Source organism: Micropterus salmoides, unplaced genomic scaffold (assembly GCF_014851395.1).
Source record: "Micropterus salmoides isolate LMB-PRFRI ecotype aquatic unplaced genomic scaffold, ASM1485139v1 Ms_hic_scaffold_16, whole genome shotgun sequence".
NCBI classification, from domain to species: Eukaryota; Metazoa; Chordata; class Actinopteri; order Centrarchiformes; family Centrarchidae; genus Micropterus; species Micropterus salmoides.
In genome coordinates this window covers 26557709-26579858 of record NW_024040707.1, presented here as the reverse complement: position 1 = coordinate 26579858, position 22150 = coordinate 26557709, and the positions used below count along the sequence as shown (strand labels likewise).

General features: G+C 42.9%; 1 protein-coding gene across 1 annotated transcript; it reads left to right on the top strand.

Moving 5' to 3' along the window:
* The first annotated feature begins 881 nt into the window (after nucleotides 1-881).
* Nucleotides 882-21987, top strand: pard6b (par-6 partitioning defective 6 homolog beta (C. elegans)). Its single transcript, XM_038723141.1, has 3 exons — nucleotides 882-1241; nucleotides 2673-2895; nucleotides 17890-21987. Exons 1-3 carry the CDS (start codon nucleotides 1179-1181, stop codon nucleotides 18828-18830), a joined length of 1227 nt encoding a protein of 408 aa, XP_038579069.1. The 5' UTR covers nucleotides 882-1178; the 3' UTR covers nucleotides 18831-21987.
* Nucleotides 21988-22150: the final 163 nt, after the last annotated feature.

The window sequence follows — 22150 nt, the reverse complement described above, 5'->3', positions numbered from 1 at the left end:
AAACTCAAAGATCTAAGACTTTCTCTATGTAAACAAAAGGCCTATTTTTCTCAAATATTGCTCACAAAACCTGTCAATCTGCGTTAGTGAGCACTTCTCCTTTGCCGAGATAAGCCATCCACCCCACAGGTGTGGCATATCAAGATGCTGATCAGACAGCATGGGGATTGCACAGGTGTGCCTTAGGCTGGCCACAGTAAAAGGCCATTCGGAAATGTGGGTTAGATGTTATTTTGGATTCATATGTTGTTTTTTTGGACTTTGTGTGAATGAAAAGGCACAAATTCACTGGTTTTCTCATTGGAAATAGATACATTTGAAAATATCACTGTCCTGGTCTCAAAAAACAAAGTTTGGGGAGATAAATAGCCATTTTCTATACTTTTGAGGCATGTGCAATTAGGAAATAACACTACCCGGGAGCAATAAAATTAACTTGTCACACAGTGTTATTGATATCCCTAATACATAGCTTACTAATGAGGTTGATTCTGGTGTATATATAAATATTTTTTTCTTACTGATGTATGGAGGTAAGCATATCAACTGTTCAGGGAATCATTTCAAAAGGGGTCTAGGGTCCCCATTGAAATTTGTATAAATGTTTATCACATCATAATCTTTTCATTAACACTTTTAAACATGTGTGATATATGATGGCAGTGCCAAATCATGGTAATAGTCCACTCAGATGAGGTTTAAATTAAAGTATGACCCTACATCTAAAAGTCTTAAATGTCTAGCTTTGATCCAGCTATTTGGAGCAAGGTTGTGAGTCCCTCTGGTCTCTCTGACAGGCTCTTATTTTGAAGTGAAGAGTGAGAGTCTTTTATTTTGAAAGCATCGTGTCTCCAGCTCTTCAGGCACAGAGGGAGGGAGGAAGAGAGGTAGACGGTAGATACCGGACAGACACGGTACCAACAGCGGTGAAGTACAGCGGCAGCGACAACTATGAGAGGAGATAAGTTTACAGGGTGAGGTTGGCTGGTTGGCAGCCGTTGTCGCATTCTCGGAGAAACACCGCAAACCGTCGGACGTCGAGAGGTCGCGGGACAGTCTGCGGTCCTGGAGAAATAACTGGTGGACACATACACACGCACACACGGTTTCTGGAGACAGCAGCAGCAGCAGCAGGAGCAGGGCGAGTGTTTTGGCGGCGGTCCCGCTGCTAGCGAAACATGAACAAAAACCACCGAGTGCCGAGCAACCGATCTCTTGGTGCCGTGGAGGTGAAGAGCAAGGTAGCCTAACGTTCCATGGATACTTCTTTGTCAGTTTACTTGCTGTATGTGGAGTCTTAACTGTCCCTATGACGAGCACTCTGGCTAATTTAGCCTGCTAACTGCCTTGATAGTTCAAGTTATGGTGTCGCACAAATTACAAGCTACAGCTTAACACACGCCAACACAGGGCTTCTTAGTCTGACTAACTCGCGTGTAGCTCGCCATACTTGAAACTTTGATTTTAACCGTGGCGTAGTTTGATTCTAAGTTGATGTGATAAGTTTGCTAGCTAGCTAGTTAAGTTTTTGAAGGTGGAGGTTATTGTCAGCTGACGCCGCAGTGAGCCAGTGTCACCTGTCGCAGCCTCCTCCGCCCACCTGCTCATTTACCAAATATTGACTCAAAGTTTGAGTCAAGTTTTTATTTTAGCTTCACCCCGTGGGCAGTTTACATAAACAATAAGATACCTGAATCAAATTATATCGGGATGACTCATTAAGAGCTGCTTGTCCTGCTGTTTTCCCTGTGCGTACAGGTGTCCCAGGGCCTGCCTCCTGACTGGGGCATGATCACACACACGTGCTGAGGAATGGCGCTTTTTGTTGCTCAAAACTATTTTTTAAAGACTAGATATGTTGACACAAGCTGTGACCTATTTTTTTTGTTGCCTCTGTAGTTCCCATCACACAAAGTTATAACGTGCTTGGTTCAGCTCCTTCCCAAACCCAGCAGTCGTGGTCATTTGATATGTTTTGTCTAGAAACAGGCCTGTTTTGTTTCCCAGTCTATAATTGATATACTTCTGCTTTGTGCAAATGCATTAGATGATGGGTGTCCAGGTTGGCAGTGAATTGTAGATCATTTTTTGTCAGCGCTTGGCAACAGTAACCACAACACTTGGTACTTCTCATTAACACCACCAATGAGACACTGTGCTCTCTTAGTTTCATCTAAAGAAAAAGGGATCTGCAGCCATTGGTCAGACCTCACTGATTACTGCCTTACTCATAAGCGAACAATGTGTTTTGTGGGAACATGTGTATGCCTACAACACAAAGTCTTTCTTATAACTGCATACCATACATGCTGTCTGGTAGCTTCATTTGCACAATGCTCTTCAGTCTTGAACTTACTGCATCCACAAATACAGAAACCTGGAGATACACACACACATCACAAAGTCCTTCAAATTAATAATTCATCACATGTGGTGTGTTAGCTTGCTACATGGATGACAGCCACTGACATACAGCCGACGGTGGTTTTGAAATTAGCTAGGCTACCAGAAGAGTGTGTGCTTATTAGACCCAGCACCAGATCTCAGACCCTTCTGAAGAGAGTTCATTAATATTGACTGCATAGGCTTTGTACGACATCTCATCTATCTCACGGTTTCTTTGAGCTCTTAATCGCGTACTCACATGTGTATGCCTGTCTGCTCCATCCCAGTTTGGTGCAGAGTTTCGTCGGTTCTCGCTGGATCGGTCGAAGCCGGGCCGCTTTGATGAGTTCTACGGCCTCCTGCAGCACGTTCATCGTATCCCCAATGTGGAGTTGTTGGTGGGCTACGCCGACGTGCACGGCGACCTCCTACCAATCAACAACGATGACAACTACCATAAAGCCATCTCCACTGCCAGCCCTCTACTCAGGCTGTTCCTGCAGAGGAAAGGTAAGCACAGAGGAAGTGTTTGAACAGCGAGTGCTAGTTTCCACCTGTTTGTTAGGCCAGATCTGCTTTGCTATGGAAATGCAAACAAAGGTCTTGTGTTGGCTTTGAATAGTACAACTTGAAAAATGGGATAGGCTGCTGGACAGGAAAATATGGAATACATACATATTAAGCATTGTTTTGATATTAGCGTTATCAATAACTACTAGCCTATACATATTGTCCTGCAAATACAGTAAATGAAATTACAGGCAATTCAGTTGCTGTGGGGAGTAGTTAAGATACCGTAATCCTTTATTGATCCCCCCCCCCAGAGGGGAAATCTGGATTACAGCAGCACAACGACGGATATGATTACATATCTGTCGAAGTTGTGGCTGCTGTAATGGCTGCACATGACTGTAGTTTGCTAGACATTGTTTGCACATGTTTAGGGACTAGCATGAACCTGTTTCTGTCACACTACATGTATAAAGCGATGATTGGATTAGTGTTTGAAGTGCATCATCCTCGCTAATGTTACTTAGTGTGACCTGTTGAATGCAGGGGAGACCCCAGGGTCTGCTGGCCGGGGGCAGGTTGGACCGCACACTCTGTTGTGTTTAAGCTGTCTCGCTGTGCCATATGACCCTATAGAAGCTAAGCCACTTTGTCAGGAGGAGATTAGTGGGGTCACTGTGTAGCGCTGCATGGGACTGTGTTTCAATTACACGCTCCAGACACTAGCCCCACGCTGGGTTCACTGCTGCTCTCACGCACAAATGCATGAAAACACAGTCACGCAGGCAAGCATCACACATCAGTCATGCACTCGGACATGCAGTGCCTTGTAGAAAACATAGAACAATGACAGAAGACATACACACACTAATGCAGCCACAACCCCGTGCACACCCCATTGCCCTCAGACCCTGGTTTCCCTCCTGATTTGTTTACCCCCCTTTACTTTACTGCTAAGCACCAGTTGGTCTCAGCTTAAAAGGGACCAGCAGATGAAGCAAATTGGAAGATTATAGATATATCTGCAGACAATTATTATTTCTAATAATGGCTCTACAGTGAGTTGATAGCTTCTCTTTGTGAGTGAGGTATGTCAGGCGAAGGGCCAACTCAGAACCTTTTAAATACTGAACACTAAGCGGTATGTTTATGTGCAAAGTATCTCACATTATTCGGTTTTCTTGGCAACAAGATGTCAAATTGACAGCGGATGACGAAGGATTTTGTTTTGGAGAAATTGATTAAGTTCTTCACGACCTTGTTGGTATGTAATCTCAGGTGACTCACACAAAGTCTTTCATGTTATCAGCAGCAAAGGAGGACGGTCATGGTGGGAGGGTCATACTTAGTCACACCTGTGCAACCCTGAAACGGTTCTTTCCACGGCAACTTTCCACTAAACCAGTTTTGGTTTATGCACCTCAGCATATCGGTACAGAGTTTCAGTCTTACAGTCACAAGCTGGCTTATAATGCCATTCGATTACTACTATGTCCTTTGAGACTGTAACTGAGTGATTATGTAAATGTGTTAGTCAGTGGTCAGATGTGATTGGTCATTATTGCGTAAGAGCAGGACTTCAGACAAGGCAAAGTTTGTTAGAACTTGGCCTTCATGGAGTAGGGCAGTGAAATCTTATTACCGATATCTGGGAAATGGAGCTAATAAAAGCTACACTCAGTTGCCAGTCTCAGTGATTATAAACAGGTTTCTGACAGACTGTGTGTGTGTAATTTAATAAAAAAAAAACATATCTAGCTTCAGTCGATGCGTGTCATGGGAGGTTATTTTTGGCACTGCATTTCATTTCTCTGGAAGACTAAATCCAGGGTACATACATCCTGGGTTAGGTGCTCTGTGGCTTTTGTTCATTCAGTGGTGTGCAGATGGTTCGATGGCTGGATAGAGGGATGGACGTTAGGCTGTGAGTGACTGTTGTATTGTGGTCTGATTCTTGAATAATGCACACATTGTTGTTGTTTATGCATCAACACGGGTCATCACTGACCAGCCATTAATGTCGTATTGTTCACCACAGTAAAATGGGGTAAGTGTTAGTGCCTGTGTGTAGACTGCTGGACTCTGTCTGTGCCCGTCCAATACAACTCAGCAGGATTTGGGTATCCCTTACACCCCGCCCCAATCCAGGAACAATGCGGTCATGACTACTGAGCTGGCAGCGAGGTGTCCTCTGTTTACTGGTTGTCATGGCAGCATTGAAGAGGCCAGTTCATAGGTGGATTAGCAGTGCTGGAGTCTCTTCAAGGCTGATAGCAGCTGCAAAGCATGCTGGGTGCAGTGCTGCTAGTACTTTAAAAACAGGTTCAGTGTGTAATGTTCAGGAGGATCTATTGTCAGAAATTTTATATATATAAAAAAAAAAATAAAGTATATTTTGGGTGGTGATGGTTCAGTGGATAAGACACATGCCTTTGGTGTGAGAGACCCGGGTTTGAATCTGCTGTGAGACACCAATGTGTCCCTGAGCAGGGCTCCAGAGGTGTGCAACCTCTGACATATATAGCAATTGTAAGTTAGCGTCAGCTAAATGAATAAGTGTAGTGAGAGTGTAGCCGCTTTCAGGCAATTTATTATTTTGGCCGGTGGATTTTTTTTTTCATCTACCAGCCACCTTGGCAGGTGAGCCAAAATAATTAATTTTCCACCCCTGCTTCGTAGTAGTGTCCATTTTGATTTCACACATACTGAAGTTGGAAAAACAACTTACACACTGAACCTGTAATGTGTCATTTGGATGTGTCTGATATTCTCATGTAGTTGCAGCTACTTAGAGAAGTGTATGTGTCTACGCAAACCACCTGAATCAGAATCAATAAAATCTAAATGATAGCCAGCCCAGACAGCACATTATAATTCGCTTATAGATGAGCGTTGTTCAGAGCTATTTCCTGGTCCGGGCTGTTTTGCAAAGCTTGGTGTAAATGAAGAACGTTGTGGTCATTAGTCTGCTCTCAAAGACGAAGCAGTGCATTGAGGAATGTTGATTTTATTTGTGTGTGTTTTATGTCTTTGTTGTCAAATGAGTGACTGCTCTATTGCAGCTGGTTGGAGACATGGCTGTGTCACACCTGGCCTTTTGCTAGCCCCCAGTCAGTCTGCTGGTTGTTAACTCCTTGTCTTCTCACTTGGCTTGGAGGGAATCAATGGGATGATAGTACGATACTTCACAGTATCTTATAAATAATAACCAAACTTAGTTACCTTTAATAAGGTGTTGCATACTTTTTTACAGTTGAGACCTTTACCTTGTCAGTGCTTTCTGGTGGACAAACTATATAATGGTGACACAGTTTCTAAATGACCTCAAACCTAGTTTGGCATTTCTGTTGTGCAATTTCCTTATACTTATCAGATGACACATGCTCTGATACAGATGCATTACAAACTTGTTAAGCAGGTGTGGAAAAATGCTGTAAAGTTAGAATGCTTTCAAAAATAGATGACGTGTTAATAGATTATATGTAGATGTTTGAGCCAACCTACCTGCCGAGTTCCTTCAAAAACTATGAAGAATTGATGCTGGAGTCAAAGGGCGGTCACACCAAATATTGATTTTGATTTTCTTCTGTTCACTAACTTTTGCATTTTGTTAATTGATATAATCTATTAACATGTCTATTTTTGAAATCGTACTATACAGCATTTTTTCCACACCTAAAAACTTTTGCATGGTTCTGTATCTGCAGTAAGCTGATCTTGCCCATATAGTGGCCTGGCGGATTTATTGTTGTATTTCAAATTTCTTAACCAACCTTGTTATTGCAGTGTGTGTGATCAAAGTGCCTTATAAATCACTGTATTTTTGTATATTTGAGCATTGATTGATTGTAAAACATTCAGTAGAATAGCACTGTTGCTCTTGAAAATATTAAATATTAGTTGGTCATGTAGGCTTGTGGACTTGGTGTGGTATAGTTTAGGATCCAAGCAAAACTGACATCAGGGAAACTGCGAGTCACACCCAGGTTCACTGGTTGGCTTTAAACATGGTTGTCAGAAGAAATTTTCCTGGGTGTGAGTAATGCCATGTTTGCCTGTGTCATCCAGAACGTTGTTTGCATTTTTACACGCATAACATACAAAGAGTTTCCAGGTTGTCGTCCATGTAGTGGTAGCAGCGTTTCAAGCAATCTCTCTCAGGGCGTTGGTTTGTTTGACGTTGCTCACACAGTTTCAGTCCTCATAACTCTTTCACCTGTAAGGTAGAAGGGGAAAAGGTATGGTGAGGGACAGGAATGCTTGTATTTGCGTATCTAAGCAGGGACTGGCTGAGAAATTAGTAACCAGCGTGTGAGTCATCAAGCCAGAGAAAAGTACATACATGGTGTGAAAGTACAACACCGACAAAGTCTACCCACCCTGCAAGTATTAGAGCTGGATTGTGATAAGAAATGTGGTGAGTTAAGTAGTGAAAGGGAGAGATGCTGAAGGTGCACAGTGACAGACATGGGGGTGAGAAGGTGACAGCCACAGAGAGACGGATCTAACAAAAACGTCAGAGTGGCGGAAAAAAGATTTAGATGAAACATAAAAGGTCAGACAAGTGAGGACGCCACATCATGTAAGGAGGGAGAGATTTATACTGTGAGCTCGAGATGAAAGGTTTAAAGTGAAAGAGATAAAGTGCTGGCAGGTGTAATGGATGTCAACTTCCCCAAGGAGCGCAGGAGAGAAGTGTAGGAGCACGATCTGTGAAAATAATAGAATCAGCCAAAATAAAGTTTTCCACAGAGCATGAATTATTCCCTAGGATGCTGTCTGTAATGAGCGAGGGAAAGATGGATTCATAGCACCGGAGGAGGAATGCGTGGAGGAGGAACATATCTAAGGCCTAATAAGAGAGATGCAAGGATGAAAGGGAGAGTGAGTAAACAGCATTAAAAAGGGAGTAATGTATAAGGCATTGTTTGGGCAAGGCATCTCATTAGTGATGTGGGGAAAGGAGAGGGAGTCGTGTAAGTGTGATAGGAATGCAACAAGAGGGGGAGAGAGAGAGGGAGGAGGATAGTGGGAATAGTATTAGTGAGGGAGGAATGCAGAGTGAGGCCCACGCTGGGGAGGTTTGGAGAGGGAGGGAGAAAGAAAGGAGAAGGGAGAGAGATGGAGAATGATGGGAGGGAGGGTGGAATGTGGCCAGGCTCTGATCACGTCTGCTGGCTAGATTAGGCCGGACAGCAGGCCAGACTGGACCCTCGGCTACAGAGCCTGGTTCCATCAACAAGGGGTATAGACGGACAGAGAAGGAGATGGTCAAGAAAGCGAGGGAGACGGAGCGAAAGAAAGCCGGAGAACGTTTAAAACGAGTGAGAGTGCACAGCCTGGCAAGCTAAAACCTTACTCTCTACTCTTTTTTTAAACCTGGTTGGATGAGACTTGATGGATGGAGATGGGCGCAGGGGTAGTGGAGTAGGGGGGAGACGGTGGGAGTCCAGGCCCTCGTATAGAGTATAGAGTCTGTCAGTTTCTCAGCTCAGAGTTGGTCAGGAAAGATGAATGGATAGAGGGAGGGAAGGAAACGGGGGGGACGGAGGAGGGAGAAAGAGAAGGGGTAGGTAGTGGGCAAACTGGCAAAGTGAATGGAAGAAAGAAACTGGACTGCTGACCACTGAAAACCAGGAAAGATGGCAGATGAGGGGGAAAGAAAGTGACTGATCTGTACTTTGGACAAATGCAGCTAAAGAACAGGACAGAGACTGTTGAACTTTGTCAGCTTGGGACTCAAAGCATGTCATAAACGCTAGCTGATCTATTGCTGTTGTTGGAAAGCGCCTCATACTGTGTCATGAGGTGAAACAAAGCCTTGTTTTTATCCACTTTAGTTCAAGTCACTGGTTTTGAAAGTGCTGTACAAAGAAAGAAGTGCGGAGTCGATTAGCTGCGTAGCAGATATTTAATTTTCTAAAATGGCACAAACCACACGTTGGCATTACAAAATGAACGAAAAGCAAATAAATGATTAAGACATAACAATTAACACTTAATAGGAAAAAAAGAGAGAAAAGGGGGAGACCTTTTGAGAGATAGATTAGCTTTAAACACAACAGAATGGACTTTTACACTAGCGTGGCGAAAATAGAGAGACCATGCAGACGATCATTCAACCGTGTGTGATTCACCATGTAGTTGAGAAAAGGTTGCCATAATTTATAGACAAAACGCATCTTATTCCTTTTAGTGAGTATCGTTTCAGATACTCAAAGTATGCAACCGTCCACTTCTTTCAGATTTTTAATTAGAAAGCATTCTTCTTTCCCCTGGGCTTGGTGCTATAGCGATATTGATGTGAAGCATAACTGATATGCTTATCTGTGAATTTCTTTCAGCACACCATTCCAGCATATTTACCCTGGCTCGCCGCGTACCATAGTCAGCAGGCTCTGACATGCAGCTCCCAAACACTGCTGCTTAACTACTCTCACTGTACTTTATCCTTTTTTATATAGTCACATTCTGTACAGGTTTGCAAAGCTATATAAAACTGATAATGGCAATAGATAGGTTCACATATTTTCAAGTCTAACAGTTATTGATAGCTGTAATTGTTTCCTGTACATACTGGCTGCAACAAGATCCCTTCCTAACACAAATCGACTGTAAGAATCTACAGTCTGCAAAAATGACTTCTTAAGTTGATCTGAAGCTAATATCTGACCAAGCTGCAGCCTTTTTGGTACATTTTGCTTTGTGTCTCTATTCCTCAGCAGGAAACGCTGTTGGTAGAAGCACTTGCAGGGAATTCCACACTAAAAACACTAACTTTGTAAAACATTTGCTTGATCCAGCCTGCTGCAGCTTCATTATCTTAAGCTACATTTTAGATTGCCTTATTTCACCGAACGAGGACCGTGGAATTTGTCCTGCATCACTCCATTGAAATGGTTTTAGGAAGGGATATCTTCTGTAGCTATGGTGTAGTCGGCTAAAAGAGAAATTTGTCTCAGTGGCCAGATCTAACTGCAGGTTGGCTGTGTTGTCTTCCAGAGCCAGATGCTGAAGGCAGGACAGAGCCAGAAGCACAGAGTCCACCTGCTCGTCCTTCCCCAATAAAGTCCTTATTCAGACGCATGAGCGACAGGCTTGTGAGGCTAGACTTGAGTTCCCCCAGCGCAAGTGGCTGCTCCTCCCTCCCTTCTTCTCCTCCTCCATCCTCCCCATCGTCTAGTACTTCCTCTTCCTTCTCCTCCTGGAGGCGAAGTATAGCAGGGCTGCGTAGAAAGCTTGGTTTATCAGATCCAGGTCTAGCCACCTCACCCCAGACTCAGTCTCCTTCCGGTAACCCAGTACTGAAGCCTACATCCCCAACTGACCTGTCCCTGTCCACTACTCCGCCCTGTCTCAGTCTCAAATCCAGCCTCAGCCCCAGGTACATCCCTACTCCTAGTTACCCTGAGTCCAAGCTCCAGTCTACATGCCCCATTCTGAGTCCGTCTCAGCCCTCATCAGATCCATACATGTCTTACCAGTCCCAGTCCCTGCCATCCAGTCACTGTCCTATTCCAACCCTTGTTTCCAGACAAGGTGCTACGTCTATTGTCCCAACTCTGGCCTCAAAGGACCACTGACTCCTGGGCTTGATTTACCTGCAGAAGCAGAGTCTGAGGGACAGATTGAGTCAAGGGCACAGGGGAGAAAGAGGGAGGGCGAGGAGGTATTGCAGGAAGGAGAGAGGTGTCTATGTCAGCACAAAAGAAATTGATGGAATTGCTTCATAATGCAGTGACGAGACGCAAACACACACACACAGAACAGTGCTGTACTGGCAAATAAACTGTATTCATTCTGCATTAAGCCCAGTCGTAAGCTGTGTTAATTGTTCTTTGCATAATGCTACATTAAAGCTTGTTTCCCCTGCAGTGTAGATTTCAATTGTGGTGTTTTTTTTTGTTTTTGTTTTTTTGATTTTTTTTTTTTTTTTTTTGATAAATGGCTCCTGTCAAGAAAGAGTAATAAAGCAGGAGTGATGAGTGTACTAGAGAATTCATGAGTGAGATTATATGAGGAAGCTTAGAAGTACGCTAATGTTCATGACTGGAGCCTTTTGAATTATAGATTTAATAAGTAATTCCTCAAGTTGTCAGTTCAATTACACATCAGCGCTCTGTCTTTGCTCCAGCCTGCCTCACACCTCTGTAGGCCTCTGCAGCATCTCCACTCGTATTGATGCACTCTGTAGTCTCTGTGTCCTGATTCCGTCCTTTCCTCTCAGCACTCTCCCTTTGACCTCCCTCCTTCCATTTTTTCTCTCCCCGTCTTATCAGCAGCATTAAGGCACTTTTATCTGGGCTGTGCCAGGAAGGTATGCTCTCCACACCAAGAATAGTAACCCTCTGGGAATTTACTCCTTTGAAAGTTTTTTATCACCTCCTCCTCTCTTTTCCTTTCTTCTCTCTCTCTTACTCTCCGCTGTGTGTATTTGCTGTATTTCTGTCTCCTGCCTGTCTCCCGTCTTGTGTTTTACACCACCCCTGGTTTTTCTCATCGCCACAAGTTCACACTGACACACAGCTACACTCCCCCCTCCTCCCCCTCTTGTAGCGTTCTGTGTCAGGAACACCGTGGCACCGGCTGTGTGGTGAACGTCCAGGCTTGTCGTCAGCAAACCTGACTGTTTCCAGAACACCGCAACCTTCAACTGCTTGTCTTTTTCTTTGTGTTTTCCTTACTCATATCCTTGAGGCATGTGTAATGCCTGCATACCAAAGACCGGTTTCATGGACTGCAGTAATTACAAACAAAGACTCATCCTTTTCTTTTAACTAGAGCAATACTTATGCATGTCTCTGTACAATATATTAGAACATTTATTTCAGAGATAAATATATCTATCTGCTGTGACCTTATTCAAAATGCTCCTTCCCCCACCGCAGTGACTGTAGTTGTAATTAAACATGTCTGGTAGTTGCTACTGTAGTGGTGAGTTATTGTGCCATACAATGAAAGAATGTTCTACTATATTCATTTTATCACTCAAAGAGCAGCTGCTAACATACCTGAAATGTAAATATAGGCTAGTTGGTAGTATTAGTAATCATATTAGTAGCAGTAGTGATAGTGGTGGCACTTAAGACAAGTCATGTAGTTGCTCCTTCCTGATCTTTTCACCTGACAATATCAAGTAACGGATTGTTGTCAGGGATCATCACGTTGCAAGGAAAGCCGGGGCCTGGTCATCCTGCATCATCATAATTGTGTGTAACTGGGGGAGTAGCTGTTAACAAGGAAGTGAGTGTAATGAGAGAGCGGGTGCAGGCATGAGTGGTACTAGATAAGGAAGTATATTAATGTCAGCTTAAAAAAAAAGTACATTTTTGTATGTTGTTGTTGTTGTGTTTTTTTTTTTTTTTTTTTTTTTTTTTTTATGATTCAAAATTTTAGATGATGCAAAAATATATTTTCTGTGACGTATATTGGTTGTGATAAGCAGTTAGTGTCACTGGCGGAGATAGCGGTGTCAAGAGCTGTGGCGTGCTCTGCAGGCCTACACATCCCACTTATTAGGAGCCATTAACATTGGCTCTTTTAGAGCCCATGGTTGGACCATGTGAAGAATAGAGCACAGGGGAAGATGATGTGTTGAACTGCATGCCAGTTTGCACAAGTGGTTTCCTTTCCTTAGGTAGTGTTGTCTCAGTCCCTTCACTGTCAGGAGAGAAATGCATTAAATGTGTGTGTGTGTGTGTGTGTTAGCTACATGCTACATACTACATAGAGGAATGTCTAAGCATCACTGCATGTGTCCTCACTTGTGACGATGCGTGTTGGGCTGTCATTTTCTCCTCCATTGCTTCGCTTCCTGCGCTCCTCACTGACTCCATTCAAAGTGTGGGAAATCAAAGCCGCTACTGCATAGTTGGAATACCTAACCTGTGCAGAGCCATGGTAAGTGCAGGGCTGGGGATTATGTTTTTATTCAGGGTCAATTATGACTTAAGTATGATACTGATACACTGCAGGTGGATCTTGTATCATGGTTATCATCTGAGGAGATGAGAGACTTTGGCAAAGATAGCCAACAGAGCTACTTTCAGACATTTTTAACATGGGTTGGTGACACAGTTTATCTGCAGTAGTTAAAGGGAACTCTGGTGATTTAGTATTGTACTTTAAAGCTAAGGCACTCACAAGAGACAGGTTCAAAATCAAAGCAGCTGAGGTATCCAGATATTGCAACCGATAGCATCTTTTCATTAGACACCCGGAGCCTTTCCCTAGCATCTATCAGACTTTCTGTAAGAATTTATTTTCTTCAACTTGACAGAGCTCCTCCGAAGCCACAGAAGACGTCAAACAGCTGTTTTCACATGCTGTGTACTATCAATGTCAAGTAAATTGTTTGCTAAACCCCTACTATCCCTTGTGCAAATGTCCAGTCACAGGGAGGTCTGAAAAGCTTTGATGTCTCCACATGTAGAAGGCGTGTGCATTCCAGGGCTGTAAGTCTGTTTAATCCATTTCTGACATAACCCTCCAAATTTATTTACAGTGTTTGTCTCCAGCTGCAGACAATGGCATGTCTGGCTAACTAGCTTAACCTAACCCATAGCTAGTTCCAAAGCCAAGTACCGTTTCATACTACATTGTTATAGTACATTACAGTCTACGTTAAAATAAAATCCCTTCAAAATACCACATCCACTGTGAAGTATTTCCACAATGTGTCAAAGTCAAGATGCGAATGGATCAGAATGTAGGGTGACGTTAGAGGCCCTGTCCTGCTAATTATTAGATTTGTTGAAGTTTACATTCCTACTACTAAATTTACATGTGAGTAATAAGCTCGTTTGGAGAACTTAAGGAATAATGGCACCTTTTTTGCTAAGAAAAAGTGGAACTAGTAGAAAACATGTGGTGGAAGAGTATGCTGGCAGTAGTTCCTCATACCTACTTTGTTGCAAAGTGGTCCATAAATACCTTGTGTTAAACATCCTCCCATATCTTGGCATTATAAAACTTTCCCATCTCCTCCCCTCATTTTTTTCTTTTTAATTAATCATTAGCCAGACCAGCTGCATACCTGTAAACTCTCTCATGCTTTGTGTATTTACAGGACACAGTGGGAATAAAAGTGAAGTTACATAAGCCTTTAAGCGCCAAATAAGCAAACTCACACAACAGCAGACACCAAATGTGCTATAAAATGTATAAATGAAGAGAGACCATTTTTCTTTCTATGCTCCGATCATTGGACCACAACCTCCGGTAGCTTCAGCCATCAGCCAAGCAGCTTGTGGCTCTTGTTGGTTGGCTTGCTCACATCAGGATGTCTGGTTTAAAAAAAAAAAAAAAAAAAAAGTGCCTACTTGACCTAAAAGGTTTACAATAATGATCAACCCATATTGTTCCAAAGCCTAGTAGCGGTTTGTTGCCCATTTCGCTAAATTGACCACAGACGCACCCATTCTGTGCTAGCCAGCTGTGATTATTGCACTGCTGGTTTCATTGATTGACCTCTCTTGCATTATGGTAATATCTAAGCACCATCAGTGGTCCAACACTTGGTCATTAGCACAATGTTAGATATAATTGGCTCTAAGTAGCTAAAATACATTTAATAATAGGATATAACTAATTATACAATGATTCACATTTTTGATAGTTTGAAACATTTGATGGTAGATTTTCTCAGATTTTGTTTGGAAGCCTCATACGGATTGAACCAGCTCACAATCAATACCATAAATGCTGCACTTGCTAACCAAGCAGGTTCATTGTCATGTGAAATCGTGCACAAAGGTCTTTCAAGTCTACAATGCTCTAGGTGTTCCCTACATGTGGGCATGTACATGAACTTTTCTGAGATCAGTCCCAGGACCACCCTGAAACAGTTTTTCTCACTCCTTATTCCAAAAATAGAATTACCTTTTTATACATTATTGGTCTAATAATCTATTGAAGTGGTTGTGCTTCCTTGATGCCATCTGTTTACCGCAGATGCCTTCACTTGCTATCCAGGTGACAAAAAAGGAAGGAACCTTATCGTGGCAGCCATGTATAGGCATGTAAGCCCTGTGTGTAAATAAAAAAAAAAAAAAACTGGGGACAAAAGAAACTTGTTTTTACTTTAACAAATGAGGAACGAACGTGTGTGCGTGTGGTTTATATTATGGCTTGCCTATAGGCCTTTGTAGCCAATTAGATGGAGCGCTTTGCTTCTGTGCTCTGATGCAGCATCATATTATATTGGGATTCTCAGCGCTGCTGTTCATTAATGCTCAGCCATCACCACTAACCAGAGATAAACCTTATAGATGCATGTACACTGTGTGTGTTTAAATGAACGCCTGTTTGTGTGGGCTCGCATATGTAGGCTTACATATGCAGGGGTCAGTAAGCTGCACGCTTTTAACATTTGCAACCCGAATAGCATTTCTTTGCTGTGTGTGTGGCCCTAAAAGGGACCATCCTATTCTGTTCCCTCAACTATAACTTTATTGTCAGGTCTGTCCTTTCATATGCTGGAGATAGAGGGATGATTTAGATGAAAAGAAGTCTAGAAAGAGTGAAATGAGATATAGAGCGTCGCCTCCTCCCATGCATGACTGCACTGCAAGAGCAGCCCTTGTGTCTGCAATGTGGACAGAAGTGTGTATGTGTGTGTGTGTGTGTGTGTGTGTGGTTGTGTGCGTGCAAGTGAAAACATCCACCTGTACACCCTTTTTGCATAATGTCTGTCTTTATGACCGTGTTTACGTGCAAGCGGAGGACAAGGCATGTAGACAAAACACAGCTCACATGGTGCAACTAGTCTTTTTTTTTTTTTTTTTTTAGCATGTTGACCTCAGACTACTATGGACCAGCTTCACATGAGAAAAGAAATATAGCAACAATAGCTTCATAAGGTCAGGGCTGGCAAAGATACAGTTAGTGTGTATACACTGGACTTCAAGCCTCATGGGAAGTGAAACGCGAGACTGCTGCTCTTTCTCAGGACAGTCGATCCTTTGTTTTGGTTTTAGGGATGGAGAGGGGAGTGGTGGGTACGTACCTGAACCTGAGAGCTGGAATCTTTATCAGCCACCTGAATGGATGTTTTCCCAGATTAGACACAAACACACACAAGAAATATTCAGTGTAAGATTTCCAGAGCTTTATTTATAGAACACTTTAATCTAAAAACAGAGTTTTTCAAAGTGCTGGTGAAAAAGTTAATGACACATTGAAAAGAAAGATGTTAAAAAATAACACCAGAAATAGACAAAAACTTGAGATTAAAGGGGCTGGGCACCTGCAAAAGAAGAGAATGAAAGAGACAAAGATGTTAATGTTTAAATGCTTGTTCTATGCTGGTTAACTATTAGAGAGCCAAGGACCCGTTTTTCCTTCCTTTCCCTGGCCAGCCCTCAGTCGAGTGTTAATATCAGCCATGTTGGGTTAAAGTCTATAGTAGCTTGACAGCGTACACACAAATGTACATAAAAAAGGGCATGGTTTTGTGGCATCCTGGTGACTTATGCCGCTAAAATGTGACCATAATATTCTTGGCTCAAACCTGCACTGTCACATCTGAAACGGAGATGCCAAAAAAAAACTATAGTTTGACATTTGGGAAAATACACTAATTTGCTTTCTTGCTGAGAGTTTGATGCGAAGATTGAAAATGCTGTCATATCAGTCAAATATCAAACTACAGCCAGTAGACGCTTAGCATAAAGACTGGGAATGGCTAGTCTGTCCATAGTCTACCTCATAAGCTCAATAACTAGCATATGGTATATCCATAGACTGTATATAAGAAATGGACGTAGTCATCGTGACACCACCCGTTGGTTTCTGGACTACCGTTTTGAAGCCTCGCGTTTGGCCGATAGGGCGCTGCCATGTCGAGTTTTTGCAAGCAGAAAGTACCCGGAAGTGATGATATGGCAGAGCTAACGGCCGTGTGCGGAGCTAGTTAGCTTGCTTAGCTAGGTGCAACTGTAACTCACGTTAACTGTCATTTTAACAGGGCTGATAACTTTGTCTAGCGAACAACTGTCTTAAAACTACTCACCAGAGAAAGTGAACAGCCAACTCCTAATAAGCTTTTTCAGCGGCGCTGGTTGAATTTACACAGTGCCGAGGGTATAAGTCGGCTCTAGCCTGATTGACAGGTCGCCATGGTAACAACTTGTCAATCATAGATAATCCCGCCCTGAAACATACTCTGCTTTGTGGTCTATTTAAAAATAAATGGGACCGTAATTTATTAAATGAACATCATTTTGTATTGAAGACTTGAAACTAGCGACTGAGACCATAAACTCCTCAGGAAAGTGTTTACTGGGGTAATTATTCAGCTGAGAAATAGGGTTATTTTCCCATTATTTCTAAAGGAGCCGGGCTTCTTTTTGCAACAAGAAGAGTCGCCCCCTGCTGGATTTTCAATAGAATGCAGGTTTCAGGGACTTCCGCATCGGCTTCATATTGTAGACTGGAGGCTACCCGCTTGGGTATATCATTTGTTTAACATGTACCGGAGTGTAAGATCAACCTGGAGGTGACAAATGGACAATCCGTGACACCAACCATATGCTCATTAAATCTGTAATACAGCATATCCGCTCCCCCTATGCACCTGCCGTAGCATTTCAAAGAGTACTGATGAAGGACTGGGAGTTGGGCTGAGTGCCCGGTTGGCTGGTGTTGCATTTTGCATCGGCACGACCTGAGGGGAGTTCTGGGGATCAACGTCGTTTGTGTGTTTGTGTTGAGTACAGACACCCTGCAGGGATGCCTCAGGCTGCAAACTGCACCATTGCAAGGCATTATTCTTTCTCCTGAAACTACATGATGCAACAGAATGTCAGCCTGAATAACAACTTGATGTGTAATGAGCCAGCCTGCTATGACGTTAATGGGAAATTAACCATCTTTTGTTAACATATGTCCTCTTTGTTTCTCTCCTCTTTCTTTCTGACACCCATTCCCCTTTTTGTCTCCCCTCTTCCTCTTCTGTACTTCTCTCTCTCTACTTCTCTGTCTTTTGTTTTGCAGAGGAAGCTGATTACACAACTTTTTGTACGGACTCTCTGACCAGAAAGAAAAACACTGTGCTTTCTGCAGTTCTCCTGCGGCCTGACACCAACAAAAAAAAATCGCCGGTGATAATCAGCCTCCCGAGGGACTTCCGCCCGGTCTCCTCCATCATCGATGTGGACATCCTCCCTGAGACGCACCGACGTGTTCGCCTTTACAAGCACGGCCAGGAAAAACCGCTGGGCTTCTACATCCGCGATGGCTCCAGCGTACGGGTCACTCCACAGGGCCTGGAGAAAGTCCCGGGAATATTCATCTCTCGCATGGTGCCCGGCGGGCTAGCTGAGAGCACCGGCCTGCTGGCAGTCAATGATGAGGTGCTGGAGGTGAATGGTATCGAGGTGGCTGGAAAGTCTCTAGACCAGGTGACAGACATGATGATCGCCAACAGCCACAACCTCATCATCACTGTCAAGCCTGCCAACCAGCGGAACAATGTTGTTCGCAGTGGAGGAGGAGGAGGAGGTGGCGGAGGCGCGGCGTCTGGTAGCTCAGGGCGCTCGTCGGACAGCGGTGCCAGCTACTACGGCTACTCAACACAGGGTGGGGTTGGTGCTGCGGCCTCCGTGCCATCGCACATCATCCAGAACTTCCCTGTTGGGGAGCTGGAAAGCGACGAAGACGACGAGGATCTGGTGATCGAGGCTGGGGGCGAGGCTGAGCCAATAAGACACGCCGCCTCCAACTATAGCATGCCCTCGCTGCTTCGCTACGAGCCACACCTTAACCTCCGCACTGCCTCCACCTCCGCCCTCTCCATCAACGCCAATGGGACCCTGCCAGCTAGCGGCAGCAGCGGATCACTAAGCAACGCCAATGCCACTTCGACAACGCCGTCGCCAGACCGAGCAATGGAGAGGCGGAGTCTGGAGGAGGACGGCACTGTAATAACTCTGTAGACTCGATATTCACACACTAAACACTGGAAACCAGAGACAAACACTGAGAATACTTCTACACACACTTGTGGGAGTCATGGATCAGCTAATTAAACACAGCAACATCCTGTACCATCATACGGTGACTGTACCTGAGGAGAAGCACAATGAAACGTGTACATATTAAATCTCATGACACTAACATTTACACGTCAAACACTACAGCCCATATTTTCCTCCTCTACATGCCAGTGACCGTGCATGAATGCCATAGTGGTAACACCACCCCCTCCTCCGGTTCTGCAGGCAGATAAATGTCAGACAAAGAACAGCAGAAAATAATTTGGTTCCCACCAAACCACTAGTAGCACTTGTTTTTAATCCAAAAAACTGTTGTTGCGCTGAGCTTCCACTAGAGGGCAGAGAAGAGACGCTTTTTTTTTTTGTTGTATTTTTTTGTTTTTTTTCCCCTCAACAGTCCCAGGAATAGATGAAGGTAAAAGTCCTGTGAATGAGTCACTTCCACCCCCATAACAAACACACTGAAGCCGGACTGTAGCTCAAGCATTTATTGACAATCTGTGGTTGTTTTTTGCCTTGTCACCCCACGCCCTTACCACTGTACCACACTATGACCACTTCCCCCAGGTGACCACATCATGCGATTGGTAAACGGTTGCGGTACTTTCCATACAGTGCAAGTACCGCAACAATCGACCAAGTGCTGAGATCCGCAATAATACTGTAGTTTTTATTCAAGGAGAAACAAGTCTGGGTTCTTCTTGTAGGCTCAGATGCTTTTAGCCACTGTTAGCTGTTTCTTCCTCTTTACCTGCTGTGTTAATGACTGACTGATAATGAAAGGCTGGTGATTTTGATGAGTCTTGGAGCAACTTGCCTTTTGAAAATCCCTTTACTTTTAGGCCAGTGTTTTATATTATTGATGTTTTCACTTTGTTTCTTGTCTCTCTCTCCTATTTTTTAATTTTTTTATTACAGTACTTATTTCACAAGTGACTGTACGACCAGTTTCCATCTGACCCATTGCAAAGCGCAAGTCACTCCAGAAAATTGCTCTTAGAATTAATTTCCCTCTCATATTTCCTTCATATTGCACTCCCTATCCTCTCCACGACAAGGGCTATTTCCCCTGCTGCATGTGTACAAATAACAAAATGTGAATGTGATTGAGTTTTTGTTTTACCCTCCTTCTTTCTGGACCACAAGTCAAAGTATCTAATGTCAATGCTGTACAGTATATCCATCTCTAACGCTAACCCCAGGCCCTGAGTTCACTTGGATGTGTCCTGAAACATTCACATATGAAAAGTGTTCTCTCCAGTATTTCTGCACCATGTTATCTTTTTGCATCTTTATTCTCATTGCATTCAATTAATGACACACTATGTAACACGTCAACTATGTAACATTCAGAATATCAACTTAATATTGACTTTGGGCACAAATGGCAGATCAGTAGCTGACCTGTAACACCACAGAAGTGGGTTAAATGAGCGGTACGTACAGTGACAACAGAGAAACTGCCTGTATCTCAAAAGGGAGCCCTGGTCAGATTGAGTCATCTTTAAACACACACACATGCAGGTACACTGGGCACAAACAGATTCACTTTTGTATTTGATGAAGGTGAGTCAGGTCTGTCTTATGTGTACAGTATGTCTTGGCCCTGGTCTGTATTTGGTATTTCCACTGAAGCTGTTGCTTTCCTTGAGAAGTCCCTAATGAGGTAATGAACTGGCTCTCAGCAGAAAGTTGATCGACAGTTTAGGCCTAAGTTTAAAGCTGCACTAAGGGAAGTGTGTGTGTGTGTGTGTGTGTGTGTGTGTGTGTGTTTTTTTTAAATACTAAAAATGATTTTGGGCTGCAGAGATACTTGACTTCACATGCAGGATTGTTCAGTAGTGGAGTCAATCTGAATCCGCCAAAACAGTTTTTGAGTTGAATTTGTGGGATTTTTGCACTTAACTCCAAATCATTTGCTGATTATTCCCCTCAGAAATGTGGGCTCGTGATCTCCTCACCATGAAAAGTAATTCTGGTACCGCCTGCTCTTGAAGTGGATCCCTAACATTTATTGGAAGTATAGATCCATTAATCTCACATGCTGTTGCTAACTGCCTTCCTGAAGAGTGAGGGCAGATGGCCGATTATTTCTCTTATTGATTTTCAACATTTGCTCTCCTGTTAAGTTATAACATTGATTTTAGCATGGATTGTTATCTCACTAGAACACACAGCAACTCTCAGTATCAGCTTAACTTGAACCTATGTGCACTCGTAATGAAACACTGTACATTCATACAGATCACCATCACGCTAATGTTTGAATACCTGATGAGCCTATCAGACTGAATAACTATGACTGGAAACCAACACACATCCGCTATTGTATTTCAAGCTATATGTATACGGTACTGTGCTTTTGGCCTTCTATGGTACACTGGATGCTGGTGGGATTCTGTCTTCTTTCATTCCCGACATTAAAACAGTAATGAATGATACTCTGAATGGAAACCTTTTAGAAATCAATGTTAATTTATTTCCTTTAATCCTAACTTTACCACAGGACACTGGGATTGTAACCACAGCGACACTGTTATTTATTCTCTAATCATGTGTCTGCATATTTTCTTTCTTTGTACACATTTTATGACTATTTTTTTATTACTGATATTTTTTTTTTTTTTGGTTCATTCATGATTGTTATTGTTTGGTCATAAATCTCCTGGTAGATGTTATTGTCAAACAGTAGATGATTTTAGTAGGTGATTTTACTGTTCTGGCTAAAGCAAGACATGACACTTTCTTTTTTCTTTTTTTGCATACTGTGAATTATCAATATTATGTTGTGAGAGAGAAAACAGTCATGTTAGCACAACCTCAAAACAGGCTACATGTTTTGCTTTGAGTCTGATGTTTGTTTGTTTTTTTTAAAGTGATCAAGCAATGATTTTTGCTTGCCAGATAAATCCTATGGTATAGATTTGTTATTAAAATTGTCAGTATTTTCATATCGATGCTATATATGATGTGCATTTTTATCACATTTAATGAAAATGTTTTAAGATTCAACTGGAGAATGAATATGAATAAATAGTCTTGCACCTGTACTTGCTGATTGGAGGAGCTGGATAAAATAAACTAATATGTAGTATGATCCTTGTTTGGTATGTTACTGTACCTGTTCTCACTTGAACAGTTGTGTTTCATTTAACTTCATTGTGGTGTTTTAGCGCCATCTGTAGGACATTTCAGGAACTGTTTCTTTTCCTTGGGAGCGCTTGATTTGCTGCAGCGGTGAAAACGGCGAACTGTTGCTC